We start from the raw sequence: 11,080 nt of genomic DNA, 5'->3' as shown, positions 1-11,080 counted from the left end.
GTGAACTCCTACAACTCATCAGTTCAACTGGAAAATGGCAGCCATGCTAATTAACGTGGCCATGGGCCTGAAGTCACTTCACAGCTGGGTAAGTGGGTCACTCACATCACTAACCTGTTATTTTACGAGCTATTATTATATGACTCTCTTTCAAGAGTCATATAAAAAAGGTATCGAACACTCTAAAATTCAATCTCTGCAATTTTAGGCAGATTAGAGCATCTCTGACTGACAGTGCGGCTCTAACCTTTCTCCATTCAATGATTTTTGCACATATACTACATACTACATACTGCCTCACTGGTCCTTCACAGGAGTAACCACCTTGAAGCCCGTCGAGTCTCTATATAAAAAGGCCCTGCAAATTTTAGATAAGAAACCTATCTTACCATCATTGCAATATACTTCTAAAGTACAAGCTCCTCAGCTTTGACAATTATAAAAAATGTAAAATTGCCTGTATGATTTATAAAATCCTTCATGGGCTAGCACCACCTCCTTTAGAATGCTTTATCAAACGGAGAGCTACCCAGAACACCACGCGAAGCTCGTCGAGAGGTGACTGTGAACTACCTCTGAGACGGTCCTCTGTCGGACAAAATGTTTTGTCCTACAGGGGTAGCAAACTGTGGAATAGCCTACCAATGTCAGTCAGAGAGAGTAGCAGTTTTCACACCTTTAAGGGGCTGTTAAAGTCATGGCTCAGATCAAATCAAAACTGCGACCATATCTAAACCCTTTTGTTTCATGTGTTGTTTTTGTATATATATATCCTTGTAAGTCCTATGTCTACCTTGGTCAATGTCCCTAATGTTTCCTGTTTTTGTTTTATTTGTATTACATACCGGAATTGAAGGTCTGTATGTGCCCACTTGAATTGCAAAGTTAAATGCCTCCTTCATGTATATGTATGTCTCCTCTCCTTTTTACCCTATGTGTATGTATGTGTCACCTACATTGCACCCCTGTCAGTTGCCCTATGTATGCACTAATTTTTCTATTTCTTCTTTTTAAACTTTTTTGTACCTCACCTGTCGAGGGACTACGGATGGAAATTAGCTAAGGCTATAATCCGGCACATTTACATGGAAATGTTCATTAATGTTGCACTGTCCCTGAAATAAATAAATAAAAAATTACCTACCTGTCTTTAGACTAAATGTCATGACTTTGTTTCAATCTTTTTACAGTTAACAAACAAGCCAGAGCTCCCAGCCCACCGCCCAGCGACATGGTTCTGTGAAACAGTGCCTTCTCCTTCAACCAGGTATAATTCTGGACTTGATCTGAAAGCTTGTGTGATTTATCAAATGTCTTCAAAGGGCGTAATGTAGGGCTAGCATTTGAATCCAGAGGTAAATTAGTATTTGGGACAGCCCTACAGTTGGAACAATATTTGGCATTAAAATGTAATACTTTAATTTGCCTTCATTCCAGTGGCAGCTGGTCTCCTCTCCATGACCTTCTGCTCATGACCGATGCCTGCAGCAACTGGCGGATGGAGCAGGATGTGGCCGTGCTGACCAAGCAGCTGGAACAGCAAGGTAGAGCATGAAGAAGCACACATGAATTTGAATGAGTTTTCATAAACTGTTAAACTCCACCTACCTCCCCCCCATAGAGACACTGCGGAGCGTGCCATCATTCAGAAACCACGCCCAAAACGGGGGAAAACACAATCTCCCCTCCAATCCTGGCATTCCTCCTATGTCGCGTGCATGGTCGGGTGTTGCACAAAAATATCGTATATGCGGAAGATGAACACTCCAACTTACTTCATTGACAGCAACATCCACATTTTTCTTCTTGCCAATTCTCAATGGCTTCCTTGTTTTCCTTGGGAGTACAAAAAAATGTTAACTGGCGATTTTTTTTTACATTTGTTGTCTGCGCAGCCCACCACACAACAGCTTTTAGCTATGTTTAATTCAAGGAAAATGACACTGGTGTGTGGAAATGAACTGTGCTTTTCCCCCGTGATGGGCGTGGCCTATTTCATACTGTACATTTACTGTTTCTCATCTCACTCTGTAACCATCTATCTATACAGACTGAGAACATCCAGTTGAAACGCAGTCTGGAGAAGCTGAAAGGACAGCGTGAGGAACAGGAGCTAGAGATCAACAGGTAAGCACCTAAGGACTCAAAACACTTGAAGGGAATGTGAGTCTCTCTTCTTTTTTCATTTCTTTTCATGAGTGCTGGTTGTACGACAAGAGACCATTTCTCATTTGTGACTCAGAAAAAACGACAGGACTTCTGATGAAGCTGTTTTTATTCATTCATGTATAAATTGCCTGACCCACAGTTTCACTGCTCGCCTGTCTCTTTTAGGTTGACAACACGCCTGAAGGAGGAGAGAATCCACTACTTTGACCTCTGCAGTGAGCAGGGGGCGAAGGAGTGGATGCTGACCCAAGAGCTCATCTCCAAAATCAAGGATGAGAAACATCAGCGGGAGATCCAGGACTTGTAGAACCAGGTGGGGAAGCACTGTATGCTATTGTGTGCTGGGGCAGCAGGCTGAAGGCAGCGGACGCCAACAGACTCAACAAACTGATCCGTAAGGCCAGGGACATTGTGGGGCTGGATCTGGGCTCTCTGACTGCGGTGTCAGAGAAGAGAACGTTGTCCAGGCTACGCTCCATCATGAGCAACGACTCACACCCACTCCACGGCGTGCTAGTCAAACACAGGAGTACGTTCAGTGAGAGACTGATTCCACCTAGATGCAATACGGAGAGGCACAGGAAATCATTCCTGCCTGTGGCCATTGGTCTATTTAATGCCTCTCTTAAAAGAGCACCTCGGAGACGCTCAGTCAAGGACAGTCTGTTGAAAGGCCAGGAGCCCCTGAGCCCCTGATATAAGAGTCATGAAACAGCTTCCCAGTGTCAATTCCTTTTCTCACCCCTCCCTCATGCCCTTATAGCCAATCCAAGATTCAAGATTTGTATTGTCACTCCAGTCCAGTAGTACAAGTATCACGTGTGAAATTCTTGTGCTGTAGACTCCGTTACAACATAGTGCAAAATAGCAGGGCATATGAGTGCAAAAACAACAAGAGACACAACAAGCAATAAAACAAGCCAAAAAACAGTGACATATTCACTGCACATAGGTGCAAATAGTATAGACATAATTTAAACATAATTATAATAATGTTTAATAATTAAACATTCTGTTTGCACAGGTGCAAATAGCATAGACCTAATTAGAATTAAACATACGTAATGGTAGCAGCTGCAGTACAGCTACTACATGATTGTTGGGAGTTTATTTGTGTATGTTAAGGAGTCTCGTGGCCTGCGGGAAGAAACTGTCCCTCAAGCGATTTGTGCGTGCTTTTGGGACAGTGTATCTCCTCCCTGAGGGTAACAGGGAGAACATGTGGTTCACATGTGGGGGTGGTTTGTGTCCTTGATGGTCTTCAGGGACCTCCTGAGGCAATCCAATATTGCTGTAGAGGTGGAATGATGAGCAGCTGTAGTGCCTTATGCAACTTGGATGACATTAGTTTTTCGGCCTCTGCATCTTTGACATGATAGTAGAAGTGGTTACCAGACTGGGGTGGGGACATCTCTCTCTGGCTGTCGTGTGTGTTTTCCTGATCAGAATGTATCTTTGACATGATAGTAGAAGTGGTTACCAGACTGGGATGGGGACATCTCTCTCTGGCTGTCGTGTGTGTTTTCCTGATCAGAATGCATCTTTGACATGATGGAGAAGTGGTTACCAGACTGGGATGGGGACATCTCTCTCTGGCTGTCGTGTGTGTTTTCCTGATCAGAATGCATCTTTGACATGATAGTAGAAGTGGTTACCAGACTGGGATGGGGACGTCTCTCTCTGGCTGTCGTGTGTGTTTTCCTGATCAGAATGCATCTTTGACATGATAGTAGAAGTGGTTACCAGACTGGGATGGGGACGTCTCTCTCTGGCTGTCGTGTGTGTTTTCTGATCAGAATGCATCTTTGACATGATGGAGAAGTGGTTACCAGACTGGGATGGGGACGTCTCTCTCTGGCTGTCGTGTGTGTTTTCTGATCAGAATGCATCTTTGACATGATGGAGAAGTGGTTACCAGACTGGGATGGGGACGTCTCTCTCTGGCTGTCGTGTGTGTTTTCTGATCAGAATGCATCTTTGACATGATAGTAGAAGTGGTTACCAGACTGGGATGGGGACGTCTCTCTCTGGCTGTCGTGTGTGTTTTCTGATCAGAATGCATCTTTGACATGATAGTAGAAGTGGTTACCAGACTGGGATGGGGACGTCTCTCTCTGGCTGTCGTGTGTGTTTTCCTGATCAGAATGCATCTTTGACATGATAGTAGAAGTGGTTACCAGACTGGGATGGGGACGTCTCTCTCTGGCTGTCGTGTGTGTTTTCTGATCAGAATGGAACTTAGGCTGGAAATTGGAGCAATTTGTTATGCAGTAACCTCTGACATCACTGTTCCCCTTTGTTGCTGGAGAAGAGTTGAAAATGCTATTTTGTTCAGATTGCCTGTTCCAGTGTGTTCCAGGCCAACGGCGCCCCCGCCAGGCCAGAAAAAAGATTGATTTTTTTTCCTGCTTTCCCCAAAATTTCAATAAACCTTTATGGCATATTATTACAATACAACAATGCTGGTGTTGACAGTGTTGACAGTAATAGAAGATGCCAAATCATTAAAAACAATAAGCATTTTGCTTTTAGGAGCATTGTGCCAGCGTGCAGCGCTGTTCCAAAACGTGTCAACGTGTGTCGTTGCCTGGGAAACGCACATCCCATAATACAACTGTTCGCATCGCATCCCATAATAGTATGATGATACTTGGGATGCCATTGCGTACATGGATGCGAACAGGTTAGCTAAAAGTTTAGTGTCGCCAGTGAGGGCCCCCATCGTTGCGGTCGGGGTACATTTCGAAATCCCTCCAGGCCTGAAATTTTTCTAGGGGAAACACTGCTGTTCCCATATTATTCTCAGAAGCAATAATCAGTGATTTGATAATGTTTGCTTTTATACTAAGACCATCAAAGCTAGATTCAGAAAGAAGAGCGAACATTTTCTGAGGAGTTAGGAAACTTTTCAAATCTCATAAAACAATCAAATGTTCACTCACTTTATTATCCATTCAACTGATGCAAAAGGCATTAGCATCTTGTCCCTTGTCCTTACAGGTTGATAGCATGCGGGGCAGTGATGCGACCCTACGTGGAGGCCAAGATATCCCACAAGTCCCACACCACCATCAAGTACTTCCTGAAGATGTGGAGCAGCGTCAGCGAGACGCTCATCTTCAACTTCCTGGGCGTGGCCACGGTGGACGGACAGCACTCCTGGAACTGGACCTTCGTCACGGTCACTGTCATCCTGTGTCTGGTGGCACGGGTCATAGGTCAGCTCTACTGTAGTGCTTTCCAAACGTTCTGAACGTATATGTGATGGCAGGCGGGGGTGTGTTAAGATATACATTCAAACGGAAACATGATGTCATGGTGGACTGCCGTTGATAATCTATGCACAAGTCAAGTGAATAGCTTCTTATGAAACACGTTTGTCACAAAGTTCACTATAGAGCAAGTACTGTACATAATATGTTAAGCAATGAGCAGAGCATATATATATATATATATATATATATATATATATATACATATATATACACCAGAGGGTTAGGGTAGCGGAGCGGTGATAATTACCGCTCCTCGCTCCCAGAGCGGTCCTTTCCACCCGCTCCAGCGCTCACGGCCGCTCCAGACCGCTCCCCGCTCGATACAGATTTCACCCGCTCGCACTCACCGCTCCACTCCGCTCAAAAGAATAAGAGAGATAAAAAGGCCAGGGTGTTTTAATTTGCATTTAAACGCGTTTCGGCATATGTGCCTTCATCAGAGCAGAGCATGCTCTGATGAAGGCACATATGCCGAAACGCGTTGACCCTCAATAAAAAAAGAAAGTGGAAATCTGAAGTCTTGCATCTCAATTTTTGGCGTGCTGCTACCGTCACTCTTGTAGTGATTTTTTTGATGATATACTGTCTGTCTGTGACTTCATTGGTTGTTGCCAAGAGTCACGAGCTCATCACAAGATACTGCCACACACATCATGTGATGGGAGAGCTTGTGATGGAAAACCGTTTTTAAGTTGTAGCGGTCAGTGGGTTTGTGGTCACTTCAGTGCCTACGGAGCCATCTCACATAGAGTAGCTTATTAAAACACACAATCAGAGAGAAAAGTCATTTGACTTTTATTAGGGCTAATTCATAAAACTCTGCAGTGACAGAACAGCAGCACGCAAAATCTGCACCACGGTAATTTACCCCGATTCATAAAATTATGAATTATGATTGTGAATACCATGATGGATCCACATTAGTTATTAGTCAGCTGCAACACAGGTGATCACAGCCAATCACAACCAACATGTTAATTAAGCTTGACATATGCAACAGTCTGCCTCTGAGTCTGTATCTGTCAATGGGCAGCAGAGACAGAATGGCAGATGATGTTGGGCATGGTAAACCAAATGTTTATGATGTCACTGACTGAGATTATGAATTGGTCAGTGGTGATCATCACCTGATGAAGACCTATCAATGCTCTGTAAGATAAATATATAGGAGCATTGGTGGCAGCAGCCTTCTCTTTAGGCTACTTTATCTCTGCTACACTCCAGCACCTGCTAAAACGTTTATGTGACGTGTATGGTCATCTTCTCTTTTTCAAAATGATAATTTTCATTAGTTAACGTTCATTTTTACAATAGACCGTGACCAAAATGGGTGGAAGAATGGAGAAAACGGGTCATGCAAAATTTGCAAATCGCTTCCCAATATTTCGCATTTTGAAGCACCCTACCGTGACGGTATCTGCCCCTAACGTTACTCTAAACCTGCCAGTAAGTTTTATGATACAGCCCCATTCTATGGCCCTAAATGGTCAACTCTGGCAACTAAATAGGCAAAAAAAAATAGCAAATATTACAGTATTTGACCCAAATCTGTTACACACACACTCAAACCCAGTTTCTCATGACATTGTCCTTCCCAGGTGTGGTTGCTCTGGTCTACGTTATCAACAAGTTCCACATCGTCAAGCTGACCACCAAGGACCAGTTCATTATAGCCTACGGTGGCCTGCGAGGAGCCATCGCCTTCTCCCTGTGCTACCTGCTGGACAAGGACCATTTCCCCATGAGAGACATGTTCCTCACCGCCATCATCACCGTCATCTTCTTCACTGTCTTTGTCCAGGTACTGGGACACCATCTTGTCTGTTCTGTTCCCCACTCAACAGACTGTGTTGTCACATCGTTAGCCGTTAGCTGTTAGCCGCGTTAATATAAGAGCCCGACCCGTCACCCGTGACGTAAACACATACATGCAGGCAGGCTACATACACAGTCACTCGCAAAGGTTTATTACAGCTGAGAGGCTAAGTAAGGGACGCTAATGTTATCTCTCTGACTCGTTTGCTCCAATACACCCTTTTCACGGGGGCCATTTTGTGTCAAAAAGGCAGGGTAAAGACAGGGGCAAGCATAACACTAATGAGGGTTTCCAACTTCCATGATTCACCCGTTTACACAACTTCTTTGCGGGTTATCTGCCCCGGTGTACAACTGATTCAGCTCAGTCTGTCAGGAGGTGTGAGGTGATGCGCTTCATCAGATGGCCTCTAAGTTTACACCAACCGCAAAGATCATCTCATATCATACGAGGGAGTCCTGTTCAGTCTGTCTCGTGGTGTTGCCTAGTTGAAGGATTTGCCTAATAAGATTCAAGATTATTTCAAGATTTCAAGATTATTTTAATTTGTCCCGAGGGAAATTTGTCTTGGACATACAGGCTGCCACATAGGTACACAGTGCCATAACAAAAACAACAACAAAAAACAATAGTGCATAGCACACCAGTGCCGACATGTGCAAACACACAACCAAAGTGCAAACATCAATAATTTACAGTACAATCAACAATACATTACCTATGACCTGAGTTTAGGAGACTGACTGATATGGGGATGAAAGAGTATTTGTATCTGTTGAGGTGTCTTTTTTTGTTCTTGATTGGGACTCTGTAACGCCTGCCAGATGGAAGCAGTTCGTATTCTGAATACAAGACATGAGAGGGGTCAGCAATGATCTTCCTAGCTTGTCTTATGAGTGATTTTGATAGCGAGGATGATATGCCATTCACCTTGGTGACAAGAGGATACAATTATGAACCAGAGAGAATACAGAAGAGGAACTTTTGCAGAGAGTGAAGTGAACAGGCAGAGAGATGCGCCTCCTGTCTAAATGCCTGGGTGCCCTGGCTGCAGACCTTTTTCACCATTCCCAGGATAAATTGTGGAAAACGTCCCAGACCAGAGAGGCCAGGTGACTTGTTGTCTCTAAAGTAAGTCAGTGTTTTATCTCTCTTCTAAGCCTTCCTGTTTTGTAAACCGCGGCTCTGTGCTCTGTGCAGGCTTTTAGCGGAGGAATACGGTAGTTGTACGGTTGGGAGAAAAAGCAGTGCCGAATGAAACTGCTGTTTTGCGGAAAAGTAAAGCGCTGAAAATTGTCAAAATAGAGCGTGCATGTACACGGATATCGATTTGTTTAGGTGGGCGTTGTTTTAGGTGGCTAAATTACGTTTTTTTGTTTAGTTGTTGACCCCCAGGACTTAGAGAGAAAAAGCTGGTGATGCTGCTGCTCTGGGTGCCGGATCTCGTTCGACGCTGCGCCCCGCTTCAAGAACACTGTACCTAATTAAGTTAGTGTATCTGACTAGCTGATACTTGTTAAATACTTGATAAATGTTTTAACATTGCATGATATTCAGTATAATCTCAGATATCCGGCAAGAAAAAAAATATTAATTTCACTAAACTTCCTGAAATTCCAATTCACTTCCAATGTTTCATTGGAATTGATTGATTGATTGATTGAATTGACCCCAATGCTGTTGCAGACCACCATGCCACTGCATCGTGGCAATTACGGTCAGATGCAGCATTGGGATGCTGAAAATAGGTGTTAGATCTACTGTATGCAGTAGATGGTGCCATTTTGCAATGACGAATACCTCTGTTACATTTAGACTTCACTGTTTATACCAAGATATATTTGAAGCTGCTAGTGTAAGAAAGGAAACCCACAGTGACCTTGGCTTGTGTGATGAACACCAACATGAGGAAGGGATCAGTGGGATATTGCAGCAGACGTGTCTTTAGCATACATGTAACAAACACTGACCTTGCATGCAAGATCATGTGACACAGTTCCATTTCTATTTGGTCCTAGATAGTCCATGGGCCAAGGCAAAAATCGGTACCACCTGAGGTGACCGCACGATTTTGTTATTTTTGTCTTCCTACATGTCTGTAGTTTATATTTTGGTATGATAACCCTGCCCATTTGGTAGCTTAAGGATAGTTATCACTCTGTAAACAAACCTACCCCCATATAAATGACAAAACCCTGATTTCTGTGTATTAGTCCAGATGATATGTGAAAATGATGTTCCCTTTTTCGTAAAAGCATGAAACTTGGTACGCTTATAGTTTGGGGCCCTGTACAGTTTCAGAAATTGAGCCATCACAAAAATGCCTTGTGGCGGCCATTTTAATTCTGCCATAAGCATAGTTTGCATCATATCTCCTGAACCACACATGCTAACACTGAAAAGGAGATGTCTATCCCAACGTTTTCATGGTCAAGGATTACAATGATACCATAGAACATCATAAAGTGTTAAAGTGACTAATCAATTGTGAATTTGATGACGTTGTGAGAAGGAAATGACAGTATCTGATAACTGATGCTATCCTCTCCCGGTAGGGAGGGGAGGCTGGCCAGCGAGACTAACATAATTATGAAATTACCCTCAAAACACAATAATTGTCAATACTAAACCATGTTTGGTAGGCATGAATTTGCAATTAAAATAGCTATAATTCACCATTGTTAATCTCCGTCCTTACTCTAAAAATGGTAAACCCCATCTTGGATTTGGCCGTCTGGCAGAAAGTCGCAGGATGTTTGGGAGGGGCCTGGGGGCTATTTTAACAAAAGGCCCATAGAAGTAACCCTGACCCAAATTACTCATCAAAAAATGTTAGCCAGAGAGTGGTCATGGAATTGAGGTTATAGCATCAGTTATCAGAAACTGTGATTTCCTTCTCACGTCATTAAATTCACCATTGATTAGTTACTTTAACAGTTTATGATGTTCTATATGGTAGCCATCACCTTTTCTGTGTTATCATGTGTGATTCAGGAGATATGATGCAAACTACATAATTCACTTATGGCGGAATTAAAATGGCCACCACGAAGCATTTTTGTGATGGCTCAATTTCTGAAGATTTACGGGGCCCCAAACTATATGCGTACCAAGTTTCATGCTTTTATGAAAAAGTGAACATGATTTTCACATATCATCTGGACTAATACACAGAAATCAGGGTTTTGTCATTTATATGGAGAAGGTTTTTTACAGAGTGATAACTATCAATAAGCTACCAGATTGGCAGGGTTATCATACCAAAATATAAACTAGAGACATGTAGGAAGACAAAAATACAAAAAGTGCGCGGTCCCCTTAGGTGGTACCGATTTCACCATTGGCCCATGGACTAATTGCATTGTATCTTTCTCAAAACACCACTGAATTCACCAAAACATCACTGAATTCACCATTAACTATTCATGTGAACAGTTTATGATGTTGTATAGAGTGTCATTGTAATCCCTGACCATGAAAACATAGGGGTAGACATCACATTTTCTGCGTTATCATGTGTGGTTCAGAGATATGATGAAATCAGGGTTTTGTCATTTTTTGGGGGTAGGTTTGTTTACAGAGTGATAACTATCCTTAAGCTACCAAATCGGAAGGGTTATCATACCAAAATATAAACTAGAGACATGTAGGAAGACAAAAATAACAAAATCGTGCGGTCACCTCAGGTGGTACCGATATGTCAAAATTTCAGCCTTGGCCCATGGACTATTGTCGGCGTGAGATATTTCAACATTGTATTACAATGTTTACAATGATGACTGTTGTCTTTTTGGGTGTAATTCTCCACCCTGGACTTTGT

At 42.9% G+C, this 11,080-nt stretch overlaps 1 protein-coding gene across 1 annotated transcript in view; it reads left to right on the top strand.

The window, feature by feature from the left end:
* Positions 1-5: 5 nt before the first annotated feature.
* LOC310771428 (uncharacterized protein) overlaps positions 6-11,080 on the top strand; it is a 28,496-nt gene continuing 17,421 nt past the window's right edge. Inside the window, exons 1-7 of the mRNA XM_083664041.1 lie at positions 6-88; positions 1,191-1,267; positions 1,438-1,544; positions 2,051-2,127; positions 2,335-2,482; positions 5,170-5,387; positions 7,043-7,245. Of these exons, the coding sequence (XP_083520167.1) occupies positions 2,442-2,482; positions 5,170-5,387; positions 7,043-7,245 (462 nt within the window). The 5' untranslated portion in view covers positions 6-88; positions 1,191-1,267; positions 1,438-1,544; positions 2,051-2,127; positions 2,335-2,441. The remainder of the gene's footprint in view (positions 89-1,190; positions 1,268-1,437; positions 1,545-2,050; positions 2,128-2,334; positions 2,483-5,169; positions 5,388-7,042; positions 7,246-11,080) is intronic.

Source organism: Poromitra crassiceps, assembly GCF_964638095.1.
Source record: "Poromitra crassiceps genome assembly, contig: HAP1_SCAFFOLD_642, whole genome shotgun sequence".
In the NCBI taxonomy this organism is placed as follows: Eukaryota; Metazoa; Chordata; class Actinopteri; order Beryciformes; family Melamphaidae; genus Poromitra; species Poromitra crassiceps.
This window is presented reverse-complemented; position numbering and strand designations above follow the sequence as displayed.